Genomic DNA, 22,453 nt, shown 5'->3' on the forward strand with positions numbered 1-22,453 from the left:
TCCTGTAGATTCCTAACCCTATCAATTTAGTTGGGATCGGCCAAAATCCATGGAAGCCATTCCATATCATCAGTTACTTAGGCCACATGGGAAAAACCTTATATATGGTGGACTAAGCAGTTGAGATATACCAGTAACTTTGATGTGGCCAATCCAAGCAACACCCCCATCTATCCAACAGTTAGAATGACCATATCATAAAACTTCAGTAATAAACAGGGAATGCCCTCCTAGAATGTCAATCTAGGTTCAACTTTTTTTCCAGAAATTGAGAATGGATGCAAATTTGTGGTTTGATGACAAAGTTGTATTCAATGAGGGGCTTATACAATGGTTCCAGCCCAGGTAGATGTCATCAGGTTTAAGGGTGTTACTTGCCTATCCTATGGATTGCTACTGATCACAGAAAAAACATCTGATAGAAAAATGTACTTTACACTTGTAGTGGAACTCACTAAATCTTCATATCATTAGGTCCTAAGAATAGAATACAACAATTCCAAAGCATGGGTCCAAATCAAGCACATGTAATTAAATCATCAGGAAAAAATCTTACAGATCCAAGGCTAAAAGATATTCATCAGCAACAGAGAATTTATAGTGATTGCTATTTAATAGAACAGCAGCACAGTATAAATATACAAAGCTTTGTTATCGGATAAGGAATGCACAGAAATGCGAGGAATGTGTTACATGCTACAAACTTGATGTTGTCAGCAGTAGATAGATGGAAAGAAGCTTTCTCAGATCTCTGTAGGTGGCTTTAACCTTATCAGTCTTTTGATTCTATCTTTCTCCGTGTTCTCCAGTAATCCCTTCACAACAAAAGAAAGGACAAGAGGTATGAGAATGATTGAGGTATGTGAAAGTTTCTCTATAACAGTGGGCATAGAGTGTATCCCTACACCAGCACCCAAATTTCTGCAACTTTGAAGGTGATGCACAATTTCAACCATATAGATATCTCAGTAATGGTATAATAAATTTGCCAAATAACAAATTTCAGATTCAAATTCAAGCATATAACCTCCCATCTATGTCCATGCACCCCCTTCCATACTTGAGGCTTGGTTTGGTTGCAAGGGGAACAAAAGGGAAGGGACATGAAATTTTCAAACTTAAAAATGAAACTTTAGTAACCATTACCCCATGTGACTATATCACTAACTCCAAATCATTCCATATTTGTGGACATTAAATTTCACTTTATTTTGCATCCAATTCCCATTGGTTTAAAAAAGTAAAATAAAAATTAAATGTAAAATATATCATCACTAAATATGGTAAGAAATTGAAGTAGTTTATACAATCACATGGGGCAATGATTACAAAAGTTTATTTTATTTTTTTTATGTTTGAAAAAATTCACTTCTCTACCCTTTAATTTCCCTTGCAACCAAACGTAGCCAAAGATTTTTTCAAGGGTAATCTTGAATCTTTCAATGCTTTGTTTTGCCACCAGGCAAACTCCGTTTGGGTTGAAACTTGACATGTGAACAGGAGACCTTCAGGTCTCACTGCCTAAAACATTCCAGTCTTATCCAATGTGCTATGAGGCACAACATGGGGTGCCGGTTTGGCTGGGTAGAGAACCTGCCCCCAATATGTGAAAGGATAACACAATTCCATTACACAAGGAAAATTTCGAAGGATAGACATTCTCAGTTAACATATTTATGCAAAAGAAATCCAAGATTTGAACAATAACAAGTTATTAGACTAAACCACTAATCTATTTTGTTTTCTGCTATCAATTAAAATGTCAAATGCTGAGCACCAATCTGGTGATACATGCATTCCACTGTATGCTTGGCTCACCCATTAAAAATTGATTAATTGATGCATCATCTTGATACGTAAAAATCGAGAGATAGTTTGGGTGGGTTAGCTAAAAATATTACTTTTGACTTGTGGGCTACAGCCACTGACAGAGGTAGCCTACAAACAAGCAGTTTGTATGTTAGTGATGTGTGGTATGGGATGAAACACCATCTATTTCTTCTTATGAATTGGAGTTTCATTCAATCAGGCCCAAAGCCATCAGGACAGTAATTTGTTTGAGATTAGATGGCATAACTGTGCCACAGAATTACCTTTGTGTGTGTGTGTGTGGGTGGGGGGGGGGGACTTATTTTGATCTGAAAATAATGTTATACAAGTCCTTACCGTCCAAACAATTTCATCCAGACACAAGCATATCCTTCCGTACTTGTCGAGAAACAGGCGCTCAGTTGGAGGTTTTCCACAAACATCCTTAACAGATGAGGTTATAACCAAGAGTGCCTCTGCCACTGGAGAGCAACAAAGAAAGATCAAGACAAAAAGTGATACCAAACATTTCTTACCAACAGAGAGGAATACTTTCCTACGGGCAGGGAGAAGTAGTCACTGTGATCATGTCTCACTTCTCCCACAACCCAACCCACAAATGTCCTATGTTTCTGACACCAGCAGGTACGCAAGCTTCCTCCCTTTGTAAACACAAATACTTACAAGCAAGCTCATCATACTCGTCCTTGCCAACAACATAGATGCAGACATCTCCAAGCACCGTGTAAACAATATAAACTGACCTGAAAAAAAAAAAAAAAACAGGACTAGAGGTCTGACAACAAATATAGATTGCAGTCAAGTGACAGTTGCAGAAACAATTGAAATTTCTCAGATAAGAACCCCACTACAATTGTTTTCAGGTCATATGAACATGTATAGTGGGTTAATTGAGCTACATTTTTATAGATTGGTTTTCCAATCACCACTTATGGTTATGCTCTATGGCACAAAACTACTTCTACGAGGAAAACCCAGGCTATTTGTTTCAATGGTGCTTTTATTAAGAAAGCAACAAAAAACAAGGAAGAAACCCAAGGTATTAAAGTTTGATTTCAGGCCTGACGCCAGTAAGGATCAACATCATTACGGTGGTTTCAGTCTTCTTTTTTTTTTGTTTGTTGGGTGGGGGGGGTATTATAGTGGAAGCAAATCAGGTTACATTCAGACTGCAAAAAAAAAAACCTAGTTTCAGGGGGTTTCAGTCAAAATTTTAACCATAGAATGACACTCCTATATATATATGATTGTGTCGTCATGGTACTGTAGCCTTCTTGGAGTGTGAGTCAGACCATCTCTACTAACTCTTGGATGAGCAAAAACATAAAATTGCACCAAATAGTCTATCCGATCAAGTGAAAAGAGTCCGGACAGGTAAATAGACAAAGGGGTTAGAAAGAACTTCAACCACAGGTAGTTTGGATTGTCTAGTTGGTAAAACTTTTGACTAACAACCCATACAAGGAGTGGCCTTGATGCAGTTAAGGGTGTCCAATTGGGCCTTGGAATACTTTATTTTGGCCCATGGTTGGGTTCTATGAGTTGAAACTTAAAGTAGTTGAAGAGGAAAAGAGAAGAATGAAGAAGATGAGAATGAGAGGTAGGAAGAGAAGGTTGGCGATAATGACTTGGTGAGAAATTATCCCTCTTCCCTATATTCGTTCACTTGCTAAATATTATATGGAAAATTACATATATGCTCCCATGCTAGCATAAGGCAGCCTAGGGAGGTAAAAGGGACAATGCACAATACAAGAAAAATAAGGAAATACCTAAAATACCTAAAATACCCTTATTACATAAACTCTAACACCCCCCTCTAAAGCTGGAGAATAAACAACGGGCAAAAGTCTCCAAGTAATCTATCCCATAGGTTTGGGTAAATCCACGAGCAACTAGTCATGCTATAAAGCAGTCAACCATACCATCAGCCTTCTGCTTTACCACAAAGACCCATTTGCATCCTACAGACTTCTTCTGTGGAGGAAGTGTAACAAGATCCCATGTACAACTTTTCTTGAGAGCTTGCATTTCTTCAACAATAGCCCCTTTCCATCTAACATCTGCAATCGCCTCTTGCCAAGTCTGTGGAATAGAAACAGAGGACAAGGACACAAAGGCATGGAAAGAGGGAGACAAGGACTCATACGAAACAAAATCGACTGAACCCCAGAGCTGGCGGTAATTTCCCCTGCTTTGTTCCTCTTTGATTTGAGCTCCCAACAACCAAATCAACTCATAGGAACCTCTCTGGGTGCTTCTATAGTCTTCATCAAAGGCTCATATCATGATATCTTTAAAGTTTTCACATGGCAGCCTCTTCCTTGGAACCTCTTTGGAACCCTAGAAAGGAAGCGAACTTGTAGTGCAACTCTCAAATCAGAACCTGAGGCTCTGATACCAAGTTGAAACTTAAGTAATTGAAGCGGACAAGAGAAGGAAGATGAGAATGAGGTAGGAGGAGAAGAAGAATAGGAGAAGGTTGGCAGTAATGACTTGGAGAGAGAAATGATCCCCCTCCTCTATATTCATTCACTTGCTAATATTATATGGAAATTACATATATATCCCCATGCTAACATAAGGTAGCCTAGGGAGGTAAAAGGGACAAAGCACAATACAAGAAAATAAGGAAAAAACAAAATACCTAAAGTAACCTAATTACATACATGGTTCAAGGTTTCGTGAGGCCAAGATCTTTGCAATTGTTTTGGTTTCGACAAGGGTCGAGTTGAGATAGGGTGTGAAATAAGAAGAATATATTTTCTTGGCCAAAATTTCGGTATCTCACCGAAATGTCACAAAGTTGGTTATATAAATACCATGTTTCGATTTTTCTCGGTCAAAATTTCAATCTATTCTCGGTAAACTTGATTGGTTTCACCAGTTTGTGAAGAAAACAGCTCTAAGACACTTGTTTGCTCTAAATCTAACCAAAAAAGCTTGGAATACTTGGATTTGATGCTCAAGAACAGCATTTAGAGGAGATTTTCTGCCCAACACTCGTTCAATATTAGGATGGGCATATAGGGATAGGGGTGACTTGGCACTTGGTAGTTGTTGGATTGTATTGTTAAATGTTGACTCAAAATATATTTGACTCTACATAACAAACAATGTTAGATATATGATTTTTGAAATGGTTCATAATTTGATGTCTTTTCATTCCTATTGCTTATTTAAGTTGTTCTACTTGAAGAGTACACTACCAACCTAGGGTCGTAAGTCAAACTACCATTTTGGGTGTGATTTTTAAAAAACCAAGGGTTCCACCATGTTTATAGGGCCTAAAATAGGCTGTCCTGCAAGTTTCATGACGTAATTAGGTCTTATTGCCACCGAAACCAAGTGCCGATATTTAACATAAAAAATGCACCAACTCAGCCGAGATCTTTCCGAGTTACCGACACAACTCGGTTTTTTGGCTGACCAGAACCAGCTGAGATATCGAGACCTCAAACTTTGATTACATAAACTCTAATAATATGGCCCTGAGTTTGTTATTTTGGGTTTATTAATGTAATGGGCCTCTTTTATAAGCCTAAAAATTGGGATTTAATGTACAGGATTTAGTAGAGGGATAAGGTTTGGTGGGTCCCATGTTGGTGTCGTTAGATGGTTTGGAGACTAGTTAGTCTGAGTTAGTTTAGGAAATCTCAAGAGTCCTAATTCTTAGGAAGTTTATATATTTTCAGTTTTCTATATATATGTAAACACCCCCACGATTTATGTTGATTTGGATTAAGGGATCAGTTTTGAATATTGTTGTCATTTGCCTTTGCTGGTTTTTCCCCCTCTCCTCTTTTATCTCGTACTTTTCTTCCCCCATAATTTCCTTTCTCTGTTCTTTTCTCCCTTATATTTCTTCCCATCGATCCCCACTTTTATCTCATACTTTTCTCTTCCCTCCAATGTTAATTGATGCTGTATTTTATTTCCCCTTGTTTGTTCCACTGACTCCTCAAAATTTTACTATCATAATTTTTTATTTTCATCAAAAGTTCATCCACTAATCACTGTAATCTTCTATCATCAGATCTAGATTTTTTTTTTCCCATTATTTTTAACCATCAGATCTAAGGTCAGATCTGTCCAAAGAAATCCAACAGATCTTCTGCTCTGCTGTTCGATTAAGTTCAGCTCTAGATCTCTTGATTGGGCCCATTAGATTGGTTGTTCGATCTCAGCCTGCATTAGGCTTGATACCAGGCGAGTCCAGATTAATAAGCAGATTTTTTATGACTATCATGCAGATTCAAGAATTTGTTGATCTATGATGGTATGCTCTACAAGCATATCCAAGATGTACTTAATTTATGGTATACAGGTGAAACAAATTTCTTCACATGCTTGAGTACGTTGCGCGATACGACTTTGTGGCCGTATCTTGCAGGTGACGATGACGTCGAGTTGGCGGCGGATGCCGGAAATTTTTATTCATCCCTCTGTAAGTAAGTTGTTCAGTGTTTCCTTCTTATGCAACACGGCTAGAGCAGTTGTGGTTGAACCCTTTTCAAATTCAAAAGTAACAACTTCTCTATATTAACCAAACTTGTATCACTGACCAAAAAGCAAGGAAAGCAACGTACTCTTGGCTCCAAGTATGCAGGACAGCCCACTGAATAGCTGCCAAGCCAAGAGAGGAGGTTGGGGGACCAGAGTCGACGAGGTAAACTCAAATACAATTGACGTTGCATGGTCCGAAGAACGTGGTAGACTCACAGCAATGGTGGTGGTGGACAAGTGCAATAGTGATAGAGACGATGGTGGTCGTATTGGTGGTAAGCTGACAACAGTTATGTGCTATGGTGGACCAATGGTTGTGGCACCGTGGCAGTGGAAGGGGTGTTGGTCATAGTGTTGTACTGGTGGTAGTCTGATGTAGGGCAGCCTTTCTTTCTTCCATCCATGATTAACCAACTATGATGACTATCGGAGTCCAACCCAAAACCTTGAAGCATTAGGTGGAGAAAGCTCCTCGAGTATATGAATATACCAAGAACTCGAACTGACCGACGTCGGACTTTACCTCTAACTCCCAACATCTCAACACGCCCCCTCACGTGTAGCTTTGGCATACCTGACTCTTCACATGGATAAACGACTTAGGGAGGATAATAAATGGACCTAGGCTTTGATACCATGTTGGAGCGTCCAACCCAAAACCTTAAGGCATTAGGTGGAGAGAGCTCCTTGACTATATGAAGGCACCAAGGACTTCATTGTTGCATAAACTAACCAATGTGGGATTATACCTCTATAATTCAACATCTCAATAATGACATGTTTTGAAGAACGAAAATACATGACATCTAACATCATCAAAGTAGGAAGAAACTGAAAATTTTGATGAAAACATCACACCATATCCAACAATGATCCCATCCGTCTTAGACAACATCTTTACAACGGACTGCGAGACAAGATTCTCATTCTGCCCTTCACCTATGAATAGAAGACGAAATCTTTTCATTTGGCAAATGAACTCCAGTCTTGAGAGCAAAGGTATCCATAGCCAGATTAGGCTCTGATACTAGATTATGCAGTCTGATATCTGAAGTATATGAATAACAGATGGAAACAGGCACAATGATATATTGTTATATGAGATAGCTAATAATAGTATATCCTTGGGCCTCTTTGCATCTATTACTCATATACTTTGGATAACAGACTCCATATTAGTCATAGAAATAGCACTAGTTGTCCATACATGATGATATTGTCAAGTCCCCACCGACTTTAAATCCTCACCAACAATATAAGGCACCAAAAGATCCAACAAAAGGAAGTTTCCAATTATGAAAGATATTTACGTACTTGTGTGAAGCAACAAAGAGTTCTTCATTTTTGGCACCTTTAAGATTATCTGCTCCCAGCTTGACTAAGAAAGATCTCCAATGCAGACGCTCCTCAGCTGGAACTCCATGAAAACTGCAATGTGACATACTGAGCTATTATGAAGGAGAAAATCAGAGTTGGCAACCGGTGTTCATTCCAGCATAAGTTAACCAAACAAAGTTTCTCTAATCCATCATACCAAATAAAAGGCAGCTCGAAGACAGTTCAACCTCTTTATTTAAGTATTTATGCAGCAAATATCAAAGGCTACTAAACAAACCCGGACTGGAAATTGAAAAAGGAGAAAGAAGCAAGGTCAGTCTTTTCATTCAAACCAGCAGGTCAAATCAAGTTGGCGATATCATTAAGGTGATAGCAATTATTTTTGGTTTGGGGCAAGAAAGAGATGTGCTAGACAGCCTAGACTTAGTAGTTAGTAGGAAAAAAATAAAGCGAACGACATCGTGGGATCCCCCTCCCTACTATAAAGGCTTATACCATGCTTGTTGCTAGAAATGGCTCTTCCCTCCAGAGTGTTGAAGCCACTAAAGTCTGAGGCTGTTGCCTACTTCACTAAGATATTCCGCCCTCCCATCTCTCCAGACTCGGACCCCATCCAGGAGGGGCTGCTAACCAAGTTCATCCCTAGTCACCTAATTGTATCTCTCCAAGCCATCCTGACTGATGATGAGATTTTGGCTGCGGTCCTTTCCCACAAGGCTATTAGAGCCCCTGGCCCTGATGGCTTCAGTATGGTTTCTTCTCTTCTTGCTGGGACATTATCAAAGTTGATCTCATCAAGGCCATTAAAAGCTTCTTCTTTGACCATAGCCAAATTAAAGGGGTCAATCACACCTTTCTTTGTCTCATCCCTAAGAAAGGAGTTTCTTTGATGTCTCACTTCAAACCCATCTCTCTGTGCAACCTCCTGTACAAGTTCATCACCAAAGTCCTTGTCAATCGTCTTCAGCTGGTTGTTGATTCTCTGGTTAGTGCCAACCAATCTGCTTTCATTGGTGGTAGGAGTATTGTAGATAATATCCTCCTTTGTAATGAGATTGTTAGAGGTTTCGACAGGAAATCACATTCTCTTGCTGCCCTTATGAAGATTGATATCCACAAAGCCTTTGATTCCCCTCAAGTGGGACTTCATCTCTAAAGTCTTACTCAGGATGTCCTTCCCCCTGTTTTCGTCTATTCACTCTTGTAACTCCTCCCCTAGTTTCTTAGTGTTGATCATTGGTAGCCCGGCCAGCTATTTTGTCTCCTCTATTGGTATTCGTCAAGGCTGTCCCTTCTCCCCTTTCATTTTCTCTTTGGCCCTTGAAGTCCTCTCTAGAAGCATCAAATCCAATATGGATCAGCACCTCATCTCCCTCATCCCCAAATGCAAGGCACTACTGCTAACCCACTTAGCCTTTGCAGATGATCTAATGATTTTCAAAAAAAAAGCTGACCCCCTCTCTATTGAGTCCACTATGTCTTCCTTACACATCTTAGCAAGGGTCCCTGATGAAACCAAAGCCCATCTTTTTTGCATTGACTGGTTTCTCCCTTGGCCGCCTCCCAGCTACCCCTGATTACAACTAGATTGACTGGTCACCATTGTACTCTGATGTTGTATCTTATTCACAAGAGGCTTCAATTTTGTAAAGGCAAGCTCCTATCTTATGCAGGTCATCTAGAACTAATTAGATCAGTGCTCCAACCTTCTTACATTTATCAGTCCGGTGTGGTTGGGTTGCCTCTTCGCGAAGTGGGGGTAAGGCTGCGTACATTATGACCCTCCCCAGACGCTGTAGTGGCAGGAGCCTCGTGTACTGGGTACACCTTTTTTGTATTTGGGTTGCCTCATTCTACATTTCTACTATCAAGGCAATGGAATCTCTCATGTATGTTTTTCTTTGGAAAGGGGCTGAATCAGTTAGATTTCTCCATCCAACTAGCTGGGCTACTGTTTGTCTGATTAAGAATGAGAGGGGTCTTGGCTTCCGTAGGATCAAAGATGCAAACACAGCTAGCATCCTCAAGCTGATTTGGAAAATTGTGGCTAAGAAAGACAGTATTTGGGTTGATTGGATCTACTCTACTCTGCTTAGAAAGGACTCTCTTTGGACAGTCCCCCACCCTCCTTTGATGCCTCTTGGAGTAGGCACGGGATTCTGAAAATTGGACCTATTGCTCTTGGGGCTACTCCTCCAGGATTGATGATGGTATTTCTACTTCACCCTGGCTTGACAATTGGCATCCAATGGGTGTCCTCTCCTCAGTTGTGGGTGCGAGAGCTATCTACTCAAGCATTTGCAGGGAGTCCCTAGTTGCTACCATCTCAATGGTCACTGCCCCCCCCCCCCTCCCCAACATTCTCCTCTCCACCTTTGACATACATCTGGAATGCCCTACCTTCTCTCCCATTTTGTCCGAGAGGTAGGGGTGATGTTGTTTGGCTTCCATCAGCTACTGGGCTCTTCAGCTCCTCCTCAGCCTGGGAATTTGTAAGATTTAAAGGCCCTTTGTCTCCTTGGCGAAAGAGTGTTTGGTTCAAAAACCATATCCCACGCCACAAGCTTCATTGTTTGGTTTGCTTTATCCAACTGCCTCCCTACGCAGGCGAACCTCATCCACCGCCAGATTCAGGTTTCTCCCTCTTGTTGCTTATGCTGGAATAGTACTGAAGATGCCGAAACACCAATTCTTCTCTTGCCCCTTCTCCTCCAATGCCTAGAAGAGAGTCCTGAGTAAATATTAGTCAATTAATAGAAGAATCCTCCCCCTTGTGAAAGAATTGATTTGAGTAGACATGACCTTTGCAGGGAAATCTATTTGTGATATCATCGGAAAACTTGCCTTTGGTGCTGCCATTAACCATATTTGGATGGAACATAATCTTCGCAGATGGACCTCCAACTACCACTGGCAATCACCATAGAGTACAAGCTGTCATTGCATTTCATCTTGGTCTGAAAAAATGCTACAATAATTCCAACCATCCTCCTTCGAGATTTTGTGTAGCCAAAAGAGGACAAAGAACATAGAAAGGTTGTTGTTCTCCATCATTGTTGCTACTGCTACCTTCACTAGGTTCACGCTCTGCTTGCAGATAAACTATCTTGTTCTTCTGTTGCTCTTCCGAAGCAATGGCCATGAGAGGGTCCTCATCAGCAAAGGTGACCAGATGATTAGGACACTGAGCGGAAAAATGCCCATACCCCTTGCACATAAAGCATTGTATCTCAACCCTTGGCTTTAGAGTAGGTCTGTCAGAAACGAGGTAGAGTATGTGAGGTTTGGCCACGAAGATACCATAGAAGAACCGCTGATCTGTGGCTTGCTGAATGACTTCTTCCGTTGAGAAGGAAATTACTCACACTATCACCCTTAGAGAAGGTGTCTATAAAGCTCCTTCGATTGTAAGGCTTCTTCAGACTCTACTCTACCTGATACTAAGGGTGTTAATTTGTTCAGTTCCGATTAACTGGTTTGGTTTTGATTCGATTCAAGATATGAAGGGTAGAAACCAGAACCAAACCGTCTATCCAATATCCCAAATCGTAACTAATTAATAAATGGTTCCGGTTAAACAATTTTTACCAGTTAAATTATTCTTATTGATTATTATCGGTTTAATATCAGCTCAAGTCAATGGTTCTGTTATCAGTTCGAGTTAATAGTTCTGCCCAATTGGGAAAGAAGTCAAGAACCTATTTTTTATGCCCACTAGAAAAAAACTGATGCTTGGGCATGAACCACACGGCATCTATGCCCAAATTTGGACTTAAGAAATAAAAACAATTTAAATTAATTTACATGCTGTAAATCCACCCTTTATTCAACAAGTATCGATTTAGTATGTATAATCAGTTCAATAGCGTACCAGTTTTAACCGGTTCAAAAACCACACCACACCATTTAATAAACAAATTCACTTTTTAAAATCAACACTGAACTGATTAGTAAACGGTTTAGTGGTTTCGGTTTAAACAGTTTGGTTCGGTTTCGGTAAACTGTTTTGATTTGCAATTCACACCCTTAAATGACTGATATGCTACCTGTATGACGTCATCCATCGCAGGCAGTCGCCTATAAGCCAATCTGACACTGATCTAAGGGTGCAAGCCATTACAAAACTGCACCACTAAACAGAAGCGTGCAAGCCGTTAGGCCCTGAGGTAGATCCTTCTTCTGTTGGTAATTGGTCCAACCATATGACCATGTCAACTAAACAGAAGACTTCTCAGGATGACCTCAGAAACTTGGAAGGGAATATCGCCCCAAGGTGAGAGATATCGATTAAATGAATAAATTTTGCTCACCAAACATGCTGCAAATGAGATGTCTAAAGAAATGTGTACGAGATAGATAAGCCTTCTAAGAAGTCTACAATATCTCTAGAATTAACCAAAAAATGTCCAATGCCTTCACTAAATATATGATTTTGCCTAATTGGCGTGAATAGTGGTTTGTAACAGACCATCCTCCTTATCAAAGAAAAAATAGGCATCTACTAACTTAGTAAGATAAAAAAAATCATTCTTCAGTCTAACATTCAGTCCCAAGAAGTATTTAAATGCTGCCAACTCCTTAACCTCAAATTCCCTTGCTGGATGAGCTTCTTACAATTTCATTTCTTTGTAGTCATTCACAATCACAATAATTTCATTATTCTACGCAATAAGAACCATTATTGTGTTTGATAAATTATGTGAGCTTGCTTGATTTAGCTAGTAACCATATATATATTGCCTTACAAAAACTGTCAAACAAGGCCCTTGGTGAGGGCAGCTTCAACCCCATAATTCATCTTCAATTTGTACATTACTCCACTAGTTGAAGAAAATTTGAACCCAAGAACTATTCTCATACAGACTTCTTCATCTAAATCAACATGAAGCACATTCTTCACTTTGAATAATTTTAAACAAGAGAAAGACAGATTTCATCTTTGCATCTGGGCAAATGTTTCCACATAATTAACTCACTATGTGTGGTTGTACCCCTTTCAAGCAAGCCAGCTATGCTGCTCCCCATGCAACTTGGCAGTTGTTGGAAGTGTGTCCATCAAATCAATTATTAACTTGTTTAATATCATTTAAGTTTGCATGATATTAATGGGCTGCGGTTGTCCATAGGTCTTAACCTAAAAACTGTTCACAGCTAGGGATAGAATTGGACATTCTATTCATATGGTCATCACGCTGTGTGTTCTTCGGAATGGAGATTGCAAACACAAGTGTGAGTGTACATGTGTGTGTACATTAAACTGAATCATATGGGAATCTTGAATAGACTACCGTTAGTTGATTAAGGAACAAGATTATCATTAGTAGCTTACTATTGGTCCCTTGATTTGAAAGGTCTTTATCGTTGCAGTTAGGCATTATGGGTTTTAGTGTACCAACGGTTGATGCCTCACGGACTGTAAGTGAATGAAAGAGATGCTCAACAACGAATCTACTTCCCTCTGGGAGAATACCAAAGAGAGATTATATGTACATGATTGGATGAAATCCAGATCTGGTAACATGTTTTCTAAATTGTTTACAAAAAGTTTTGAAAAATATTAATTAGTATAATATTTATATTGTAAGTGTTTTGGAAATGTTTTGTGGTCCAATCAACGATTCAGATTCTCTATACATGGAATTGCGACGGACTAGAGTCGCGACAGTAATTATTCCATGCCCTAAGGTCTATTACGTGTCATAGTTGTCAAGGTGTCGCCTAGGCATCCAAGCGCCTTGGTAGCCTTGGGCGCCTTGGACACCTTGACAGCTTAGTTGGTGTCGCCTTGGATTTGGACCCTCTCCAATGCCTTGGGTTGCCGAGATGCCGTGACAACTATGGTCACAGTGTCTCGACGATCCAAGGCGTTGGACAGGGTCCAAATTCAAGGCAACACCAATTAGGCGACCAAGGCGTCTCAGGCGCCTGGACAACTATGTTACGTGTATTGTAAATATGTGAGTCATATTTGCCTGAGATGTATCTGTTGGTAAATAATTTAATTGGGAACTAAAGATGTTATCCAAATCCAAGAATATATTTAAGGTAGTATTCCCATTGGGATCCTATGTAATGTAAGACTAGAACCTGAATAGATCTAATCCCAGGCGGGATCAAATAGAAAACCCTCAGAGAACAAGAAAGAGAACAATGGGATCTCAATTGGTGGGAGGAGAATGAGAAGATCTCAAATTGGTAACCACAAGTAAACAAGAGAAGTAAATAATAGAATCCTTCAAATCAGTGACATGTTGGAGCTGCAATTGAAATTGAATAATCTCTTGAAGAATTAAGTTGAACTCCCCAATAAAAGAAACCAATCAGAACAAGAGAACTGAGATCGAGCAGCAATTAGGATTTTGAGACAACCCTAGATTCTCCTAGATCGATGTTTGGATTGCTCCTACTAATTCGGTTGATGGAGATGTACCCTGGCAGCAATGATCTTGATGTAGTAATCTTCAAGAAATCGATGTGACAATCAGTTGAAAGAAATCCTAGAAGTTTGTAGCACTCTTGAACTCAATTTGACTGAAACAAGGGTTTGAAATCAAGAACTGATGTAAGGGGATGGGGGAAGGGAATGTCCTATCTCAGGATTTTCACAAAGGCTCAAACCAATATTTCATTAATCAAATTTGTGTACAATGCTGGCCTCCCTTACAAACTTATATAGAAGACTCAAAAATAGACTTAGACATTAAAAGGAAAGGCCTAACCCAATCCTTAACTAGTAAGGTATCCTAAATTGACTAGGAAAGTGAAATTATAAAGAAAAAAGGCTCAAAATAGGACTCTAACTAAACTAATGAAGTAAATCCCGTTTTACTACTTTTTACCCATATTTTAGGCTAATTAAATTAGCCAATTACAAATTAAACACATAGAATCAAAGGCCCAATACATACATAACCCATCCCAAGGAATATACCCACTAAAATAAGCCCTATAAGTGACTTAACTGCATCACTACCTCTTCCCTTTTTTTGGGGACTACGAAATTCTACATAGCATTATCTAATTTAGAAAGAGAGAAAGAAAAGAGGTAGCATCAAATTAGGAAACTACTTTGTAGCTTCTAATTAATACGGTCGTGTGGAGGGAGGGGTGATCGCCCATGCTGCCAAGCTTCTTTCTCCTCTCCATCGACCTCTCCTCTCTCATCTTCACTCCCTTCTGCGATTAGGGTTTCACTACCCAAAATTAGGGCTGTAAACGGATCGGATTCGGCTCGGATAGTGCTATATCCGCATCCACATCCACATCCGATTAGCTATCGGACGGATTCGGATAGTGCTAAACGGATACGGATTGGATATTTTATCCGTTTACATGTAAATATAGCTTTTCGGATAGCTATAGTCTATCCATATCCGCATCCGTTTAGCTTTCGGACGGATTCGGATAGTGCTAAACAGATACGGACACGGATACGGAAACGGATTTCGGCTATTCATTTACAGCCCTACGCAAAATCACCACACTTTTCTTACTTCTTCTATATTGTGAGAATTAGAGTTGTGAACCCTAGGAGTGTTTTTTTTTGGGTCATTCTTGTTGAGGACCCTAGGTCACTAGGATGGCAGCCCAAGAGGGTGATCATGGGGTGGCATCCCAACTCATAAAGGGTGGCTAGGGGGTAGGGTGAGAGGGGGGGCAAGAGGGGAATGACAGGATGTCAAACATTCGATTGGAGGGGGAGGGGGGAGAGTCGAACAAGAGACCTCTCCCTTGGACTTAAGCCAGCGTTCTACTGCAACTGGCAGCCACCACGCCAAGAGGCGCTTCCCCACCCTACGAGTGTTTGTGGGAGATAATCTCCTACTGTGTTTGTGCATGCGTTGTCTCGTACATTGCTATGTCCCTGAGTTGCTAGATCATGGAAGGAAAAAGTTCCAGAGGAGGTGCTTCAATTGTGGTACTCAAAGTAACTGTTCTCCCTCTTTCATGCTAGTAGATCTAATGGAATTAGAAAATTAAATTTATTTTCCACTGTGTTCCCAATCAATCTATTAGCAGTGAATAAGGTGGACGCACAAAATAATATATTTCACTAGTTATTTTAAGTATAACCAATTCCATTTCAAAAGTTTTATCAACCACAAGCAACAGATTTAACACCACCCATAAGTCAATATCACATTGCTCAACATTTTTTCCACTTCTCCCCATCTCCCTCTGTAAAACACTGATCAGTTTTTGCACAAGCATGTTTCATTTCAACAGTGAATCACAATGCCTCCAACACAATAAATCTGAATCTAGACAGATCTTAATCCCAATCCATCAGTGAAAAGGGTTCTACTATGGGGCCAAGATGCTTCATTACCATGTTTCATTGGGTCAAAGACATTACATCGTTCATCAGTGGGATTAAGCTGAGGAAGGTTCAGACTTCTCCACACACAAATACTCCAAAACTGTTAGAGAAATAAGTGCATAACGCAGCAAAACCAATCCATAATGATTGAGAGATTACCAGAGTAACTGCCACCAGACGTTCGACATAATTACTCAATCGGAGAAAGGCATAAAAATAACTACTTTTATTCCATAAATAAATTGCTTTGAAAACCATAACTCATCATCTGTACCCAACAGAATTAAACAATTGTTTTAACAGAAGAACAAAGACAGATCACTGAAATAGAAAGAGACGATCTTGTGTACCGTTCGACGAGAATGTTGCCTTCCGAATTGGAGAAGAGAACTGCGAGCAGCATCTTCGCTTTCCCCTCTGCGATCGCTCTCTGCGTTTCTGAGAGATCTTTACTCCGTCAGATTCGTCTGTTATTACCAAATGCCTTCAAACGATATAACAATTACGCCCTTATCCAACCTTATGACCCATCCATATCGTGGTCCGTTTTTGTTTGTTTCGTGATGACATAATAACCATTTTTTTGGGGCCGGCTGGACAGAGCTAGACCGATTTGGTGATTTCGCCAAATTCTTTTTTTGGGGGGGAATAGGCCCCAAGGTGGTTTGAACTCATGACCTCTTATTTGAGGAGTTGGTCTTTTGCCAACTAAGCTGACCCCTTGGGGTATTTTACCAAGTTGTCTACGTAGACAAACACACCGTGAGGATGGCTTACACGTGTAGAGTCCGGTCCAAGACTAGTAACCTCGATTAATTGTTGACTATGGGGAAGTGAGTCCCAACTCCCAACCGTGGTTCGTAATCTTGGTTCGGATCAATATCGATCATGTGTCCATGATCGATCTGGCAAGGTTTTCTTGGATCGGTCAACTTGGCTGGATTTGGCAAGGTTCGTAATCCCGGTTCGGATTGGTATTGATCATGACCAATACTTGTCATTTTTTTGGGGATTTTGATTAATTTTTTAATTTTTTTGCTTGATCCGAATCGATTTTTAGTATTTTATTAATATTTTTTATGGATCCAAGTCCGATCCAATAAAACTTGGATTTTGGTAATTTTTTTATCAATCCAAATCGATTTTGACCGATTCGGTTCGGTATCAGCCTTGACTGAACTGTTTAGCCCACTCAAAATATCGATACGTTGGTTTTTTGGATCACTTTATTCTCTCTTGTACAATACCGGCACTATATTATCAGTATTGTATCGATATCGAGTACTAGCAATATTGATATGCTTCGACTTATAGGATTGATCTTATATTGATACTTTGGACCGTGGATATATGCCATGTTTGAACCTAAATAGGCTTATACAATGAAACAAAATATACTATATAAGATGGTGGATGAGAAACCATTTGAAGTTTTGATATAAGAAACCAAGGACACACAGAAATATGAGTCTTTGTACGAAGATCAGCCAATTGATATTTGAAGGTGATGTGTGGCAAAAGAAGTGTTTCATGACAAAAATGGCGACGAACAAAATGATAGTCAATTTTGATAGGCTTTGTTGTTTTTTTTTCTTCCATAGAATACTTTATTGTAACTTAATTGAACAATACTTTTATTGTCATAAAGGAGTGTAGTTAGAGTAGTTAAAGAGACACTCATATCGTGAAGAAGCTGACATATATAGTCAGATAATCTCAAATGTAGTATCAGTAAGGGTACAATACTCAACTTCACTATTGGAGTGAAACATAAAATGTTTTTGCTACTCCAATAGACAAGCAACCTCTTAAAAACATACAAAAGCTTATAGCAGACAATCAATTTGTAACATCATCAGCCCACTTGTATGCTTGACATGAAAAGTAGAGGCAAGCAAAGTCAGAGGTCGAGCCTCAAACAACAAAGGGGCACGGCCATGCCAATCCAATCAGAGCAACTTTTTCTTGGCATCAAAATATGCTTGAAACTCAAGAGATTAGGAGGTTAGGAGAAGAACCCCTTTGAACAATGTGCCCATTATGTACCGAAGATTATGAAGCGCAATAATAAAATGGATAAACCGAGGGCATCAATGAATTGTCTGGCAATTTCAATAACATATGTGATATTAGTCTGAGTGACCATGAGATAAACTAAACTACCCACCAGTGTGCGATAGATTTCAGAATCAGGAAGAGACTCTCCATCAATGAGACGAAGCCTGACATTGAGTTTTAGTAGAGTTTCAACTAGCTTTATAATCGAAAAGTCCAGCTTTAGAGAGTAGATAAGGACATACTTAGCTTATGAAATTATATAACAAACATATATCAGAGTGGTTACACTACCCAAGAAATATCTGAGACTACTACAAAATTTTCATCTCAAATTGACAATGAAGAAAAGTTTTAAGAGTTTGAATACCCTTGGAATCATTAGTAATAATAATCATGTCATTTACATAAAAGTAATAACACAATGCTCTGGCTAGTTTGTTGAATAAATTAAGAGGTTGAATCATATGAGCTCGAGGAAACCAAGAGTGAAAATAGTAGAACTGAATTTTTCAAACCATACACTTGGATCTAGTTTAAAACCATAAAAGAGCTTGACGATGAAGACACATCATATGCAACGGATGAGAATAACTGGAAGGAGGTTTCATGAATACCTCTTCTTGAAGCTCTCTATTGAAGACATTCATAGCATCTAGTTGATGAAGTGACTAGTTACAAACAGATGCTATTGCAATCCATAAACGAACAATAGTCGTTTGAGCAACTGGTGTAAAGGTTTCTTCATTGTATACTGGAGCAACATCTGCAAAAAAGAAGCTTTGAGAATTATGAGACTTCGGATTCGAAGGTTCGCTATTGAAGAGTTGGAACCTGAAGTAGGAGAAATTCTTGCAAACAGCCAAACACACGATGTGGCCTCGTTGAGGGAGTTTAGAAGTGAGAGAGAGAGAGAGAGGACGGACTCGACAACTCTTGAGTGTGTTTTGAGCAAATCCTGATATGCGAGGAAAATTTTCCCTATAAATTTGAGGTAAAATTTACAATTGTTTTTTCTGAAAAACATGGATTGTTCGGTAAAATTTTCCTCTAAAAAACATTTTCCAAATTACAAAACAAACAGTGAAAAATATAATTTTATTGTAAAATTAGTTTTACCAAGTATTTTACGCTGAAATAAACAAAGCCTAAGTAAATTATCAACATGCCTTACAAATTCACGTGCCCCTTGTTAGTTTAATGCTAAGCTTAGTCCTATCCCAATTTCCTCCATAAAGATGAAAATGAAAATTTTAAATGAATAAATCTATATGGAACCAGAGAGAGCATATTAAATGGCTGTTTTACCCCTCCCCACTATTTATTCATAGGGAGAAAGAACATTGCTTGGCAGCATAGTGTACGCGAGTGCCTCCCCATGTCTAGCTCTCTCCTTCCTCTTATGAAATAACATATTTGCCCTCTATAGGAGGCGAAGAAAGACACAAGATGCGTTAGCATACGCTACACGGCCGGATATGGAACTCAATCTCTTATTCTTTTTTGAATGTATAATTAGTGGTAATCCAGTCTTACGAAAATTATAATAATCATAAACATTTGAGACATTAATATTTTTCTTTTTCAAGTAGGAAAAAGAGAACTTAGCTTGTCTCCAGGGAGGCGTGCGCCCAAGGTGCTACTAGGGGGCATCCAGCGGTTGAGCTGTGCTGCACACATCTCAACGCATGCTTAGGGATGTGTACGGCACAACCCAACGGCTGACAGCACCCTAGGCGTTCCTTGCTCCTTGGAGACGATCCTGATCCGAAAAAAGAACACACAAATAATATAGAACGATTGAAAAGCATCATCTAGGGATACAACAACCCCAACAACTACAATATGATAATTATAAGACGAAGAAAGGGGTTTAAATGTTTGAGATTTTAATATTAACTTCCTATAATTAAGGTGCATGGAAACATGAAATTACCTACTTTTGCTACTATCATGCAATGAATATCTTTGATTATGTTGACGATCTTCCATGGAGTTGTCGCTTTTTTGTTAATGCCATCAATGATGACCTTAAATTGAAATGTCTCTCCTCCTTTGATTTCTTTTTCATTTAAGTTGAGGGTTACCTTTGTGTTGCTAGCTTCTCTAGTTGATTTAAACTTCCACTTTAATAATTAAGGCTTCACCAATTAATTTAGCCTTAAAATTAATTGGTCAACTATTATAATTTGAGAAATTAAGCCGATAGCAACAGGGTTCTTGGAGTTTGTTGATGCATTAAAATGGATCTTAAACATGGGATATATGCTTGGGAAAGACGATGAGATCACATTTACTCTATCTAATTAGTCATTTGCTTTCATGAAATTAATAAGATAATTAAAAGCTTTTTTTTTTGGTAGAAATAATTAAAAGCTTTATAGCATCTTATGTATTTTGGTACAAAGGAGCATCACCAAGATCATACCCGCCCTCCCTTCCCTCCCCACCCCCATCCCCCCCAAAAAAATAAATTTACATTGTGAATTATGATAGAAAGGCATCAGTCATCCATGGAAAGAACGGATCCGGATCCTCTTCAATTACTTGGGTGTCCAACTCCTCTCCAACGATCCATCCAATGGCTAGGAGGACTTGAACATATATCCCAACACTTGGGGATGTGTGTCCAAGTCCTCCTCACCATTGGATGGGTGGTTGGAGAGGATCTTTTTCTTGGAAGGAACACATAAAATTTAAAAAACCCAAACCCATAATCTAAAGAGAAAATCTTGTTGTAACCAATAGATCGATTAAAACAAGATTGTAAACTTACTTTTCCCTCCTCATAGTACAATGTACTTTTTCTTCCAATAAGGGTGAATCCTGTCATCTCATATAAAAACTGCATCAACAGATGCAATAAATGAATTTCAACTTTTTCAAAACCCTTGGTTTTTATTTGGTGAAGTTTGAAAACCCTTGTTTACGTATCCGGCTTCGGCTCCTCTCCAAGGAGCCCTGCACCCAGGGAGTGCTCAAGGGGCATCCAACCGTTGGGTCGTGCAGCACACATCTAGTAGCATGCCTAAGGATGTGTGCAGCACAGCCCAATGGCCGGATGCCCCCTGGGCGTGCTGAGCTCCCTGGAGAGGAGCTCAATCCCTTGTTTACACCTGCATTAAATAACGTTTGATAACAAGACAAGGGGCAATTAGAAGAAGGTTACAATTTATTCACCACTTTCTGAAAGAGACTTCCTACATTTTGTTTTCTCTATTTTAAAAATTAATTTGTTTTAGTTTAGCAACAAATGCCAAAGGTTATTTCCATTTTTAAATCTTGGATTCTTTTCAAGCGACTTCTGAGACATCTTAAGAGATTTAACCTACTTATTAGATGTTTCATATGGAATTGGGGTTGGCCTATACATCCTCTTTCAAGGACCATATAGGGATGGGCCGTGGGTACTTGGCTGGTTTATCCGAACAGTCCAGCACTCCAGCCCAACCCACCCACACCCTCACCCCCTTCCCCCCCCCCCCAAAAAAAAGAGTTAGGCTTTTTTGTGTTCTGTTTGGGCCTAGGGTTGGGCTTGGGCTAAAAAATAAAACCCAAAGTTGGGTTGGGTTGTATCACAACATTTTTCCCAAAATGAAGTGAAAAAGGGAAAATTATTAGTACTTATCATCCTTTATAGTTACTTATTACTATTTTTTTTTCTTAATAATCTTGTCAATTTGAAGAAAGTTTCTATTTCACCGACGATGAAGATGAGATTCTCTATCAATTGATGGTCATAATCTTTCAACAGCCTTATTATACGAAGTCCCCCCCCCCTTTCGCGAAACTGCAATAAAAGCAGCGGGTGAAGAGAAACTTGGTCTAACTTGTTTTGTTTTACCACTAAAAGATTTATTCACTTACTTCCCCTTTTATGTATAAACATAATGATTAACCTCCAACCAATTAATTAACGGACAAGGATTGATTTAGACAAGAGCTTTGGTTCATGAAACTTGTATTTGATCATTCTTAATTGTGTAGGGCTAAAAACAAATTGGTAGTTGTAGAACAAGGGTTACATTTTGTGATGCTATTCTCCATGTAGCTCACTTCCATTGAGTTACAAGTAAACCAAATCCTATATCAAATCAAAGTAGGGTAAGAAGCCAACAAAAAAATAGTCATAAAGAAGTCAACAAACTCAGTCAAGACTTTATTAATAGTGGAACCCATATATGTTAAGGAACTCTATGATAACATAAGCTTATTATGATAATTGTAGTAGTTTCTACTAATTTTTTTGTACAAAATTTGCATAGTATTAACAAGAGAGTTTGCGTATAAAATGATTTAAAAAAAAAAAAAGGATTTGGTTTTCATGTATGTATACTACCAATCTACCATCTTACATTAAGTAGGGGCAATGATGGTAATTATACATGGTCACTTTACGTCCGT

At 39.1% G+C, this 22,453-nt stretch overlaps 1 protein-coding gene and 1 long non-coding RNA gene across 4 annotated transcripts; one reads left to right on the plus strand and one right to left on the minus strand.

Annotated features, from left to right (window-relative positions):
* Window positions 1-437: 437 nt before the first annotated feature.
* LOC122652720 (TSET complex member tstD) lies at window positions 438-16,500 on the minus strand. Of its 3 annotated transcripts, XR_006331635.1 has the most exons (6): window positions 16,345-16,500; window positions 7,651-7,764; window positions 2,494-2,573; window positions 2,167-2,291; window positions 676-815; window positions 438-645 (listed from the first exon to the last, which is right to left on the minus strand). XR_006331635.1 is itself a non-coding variant. In XM_043846545.1 (5 exons), exons 1-5 carry the CDS (start codon window positions 16,395-16,397, stop codon window positions 744-746), a joined length of 444 nt encoding a protein of 147 aa, XP_043702480.1. In that variant the 5' UTR covers window positions 16,398-16,500; the 3' UTR covers window positions 438-743. The 3 variants fall into 3 exon arrangements, 2 of the variants coding, with proteins under 2 accessions (XP_043702480.1, XP_043702479.1); XM_043846545.1 differs by having other exon boundaries at window positions 438-820; window positions 2,172-2,291; XM_043846544.1 differs by having other exon boundaries at window positions 438-815.
* Window positions 9,421-21,670, plus strand: LOC122652721. Its single transcript, XR_006331636.1, has 3 exons — window positions 9,421-9,508; window positions 17,727-17,731; window positions 21,658-21,670. It is a non-coding gene; the product is annotated as an uncharacterized LOC122652721 (long non-coding RNA).
* Window positions 21,671-22,453: the final 783 nt, after the last annotated feature.

The sequence above is a fragment of the Telopea speciosissima genome, chromosome 2, assembly GCF_018873765.1.
Source record: "Telopea speciosissima isolate NSW1024214 ecotype Mountain lineage chromosome 2, Tspe_v1, whole genome shotgun sequence".
Classification (NCBI taxonomy): Eukaryota; Viridiplantae; Streptophyta; class Magnoliopsida; order Proteales; family Proteaceae; genus Telopea; species Telopea speciosissima.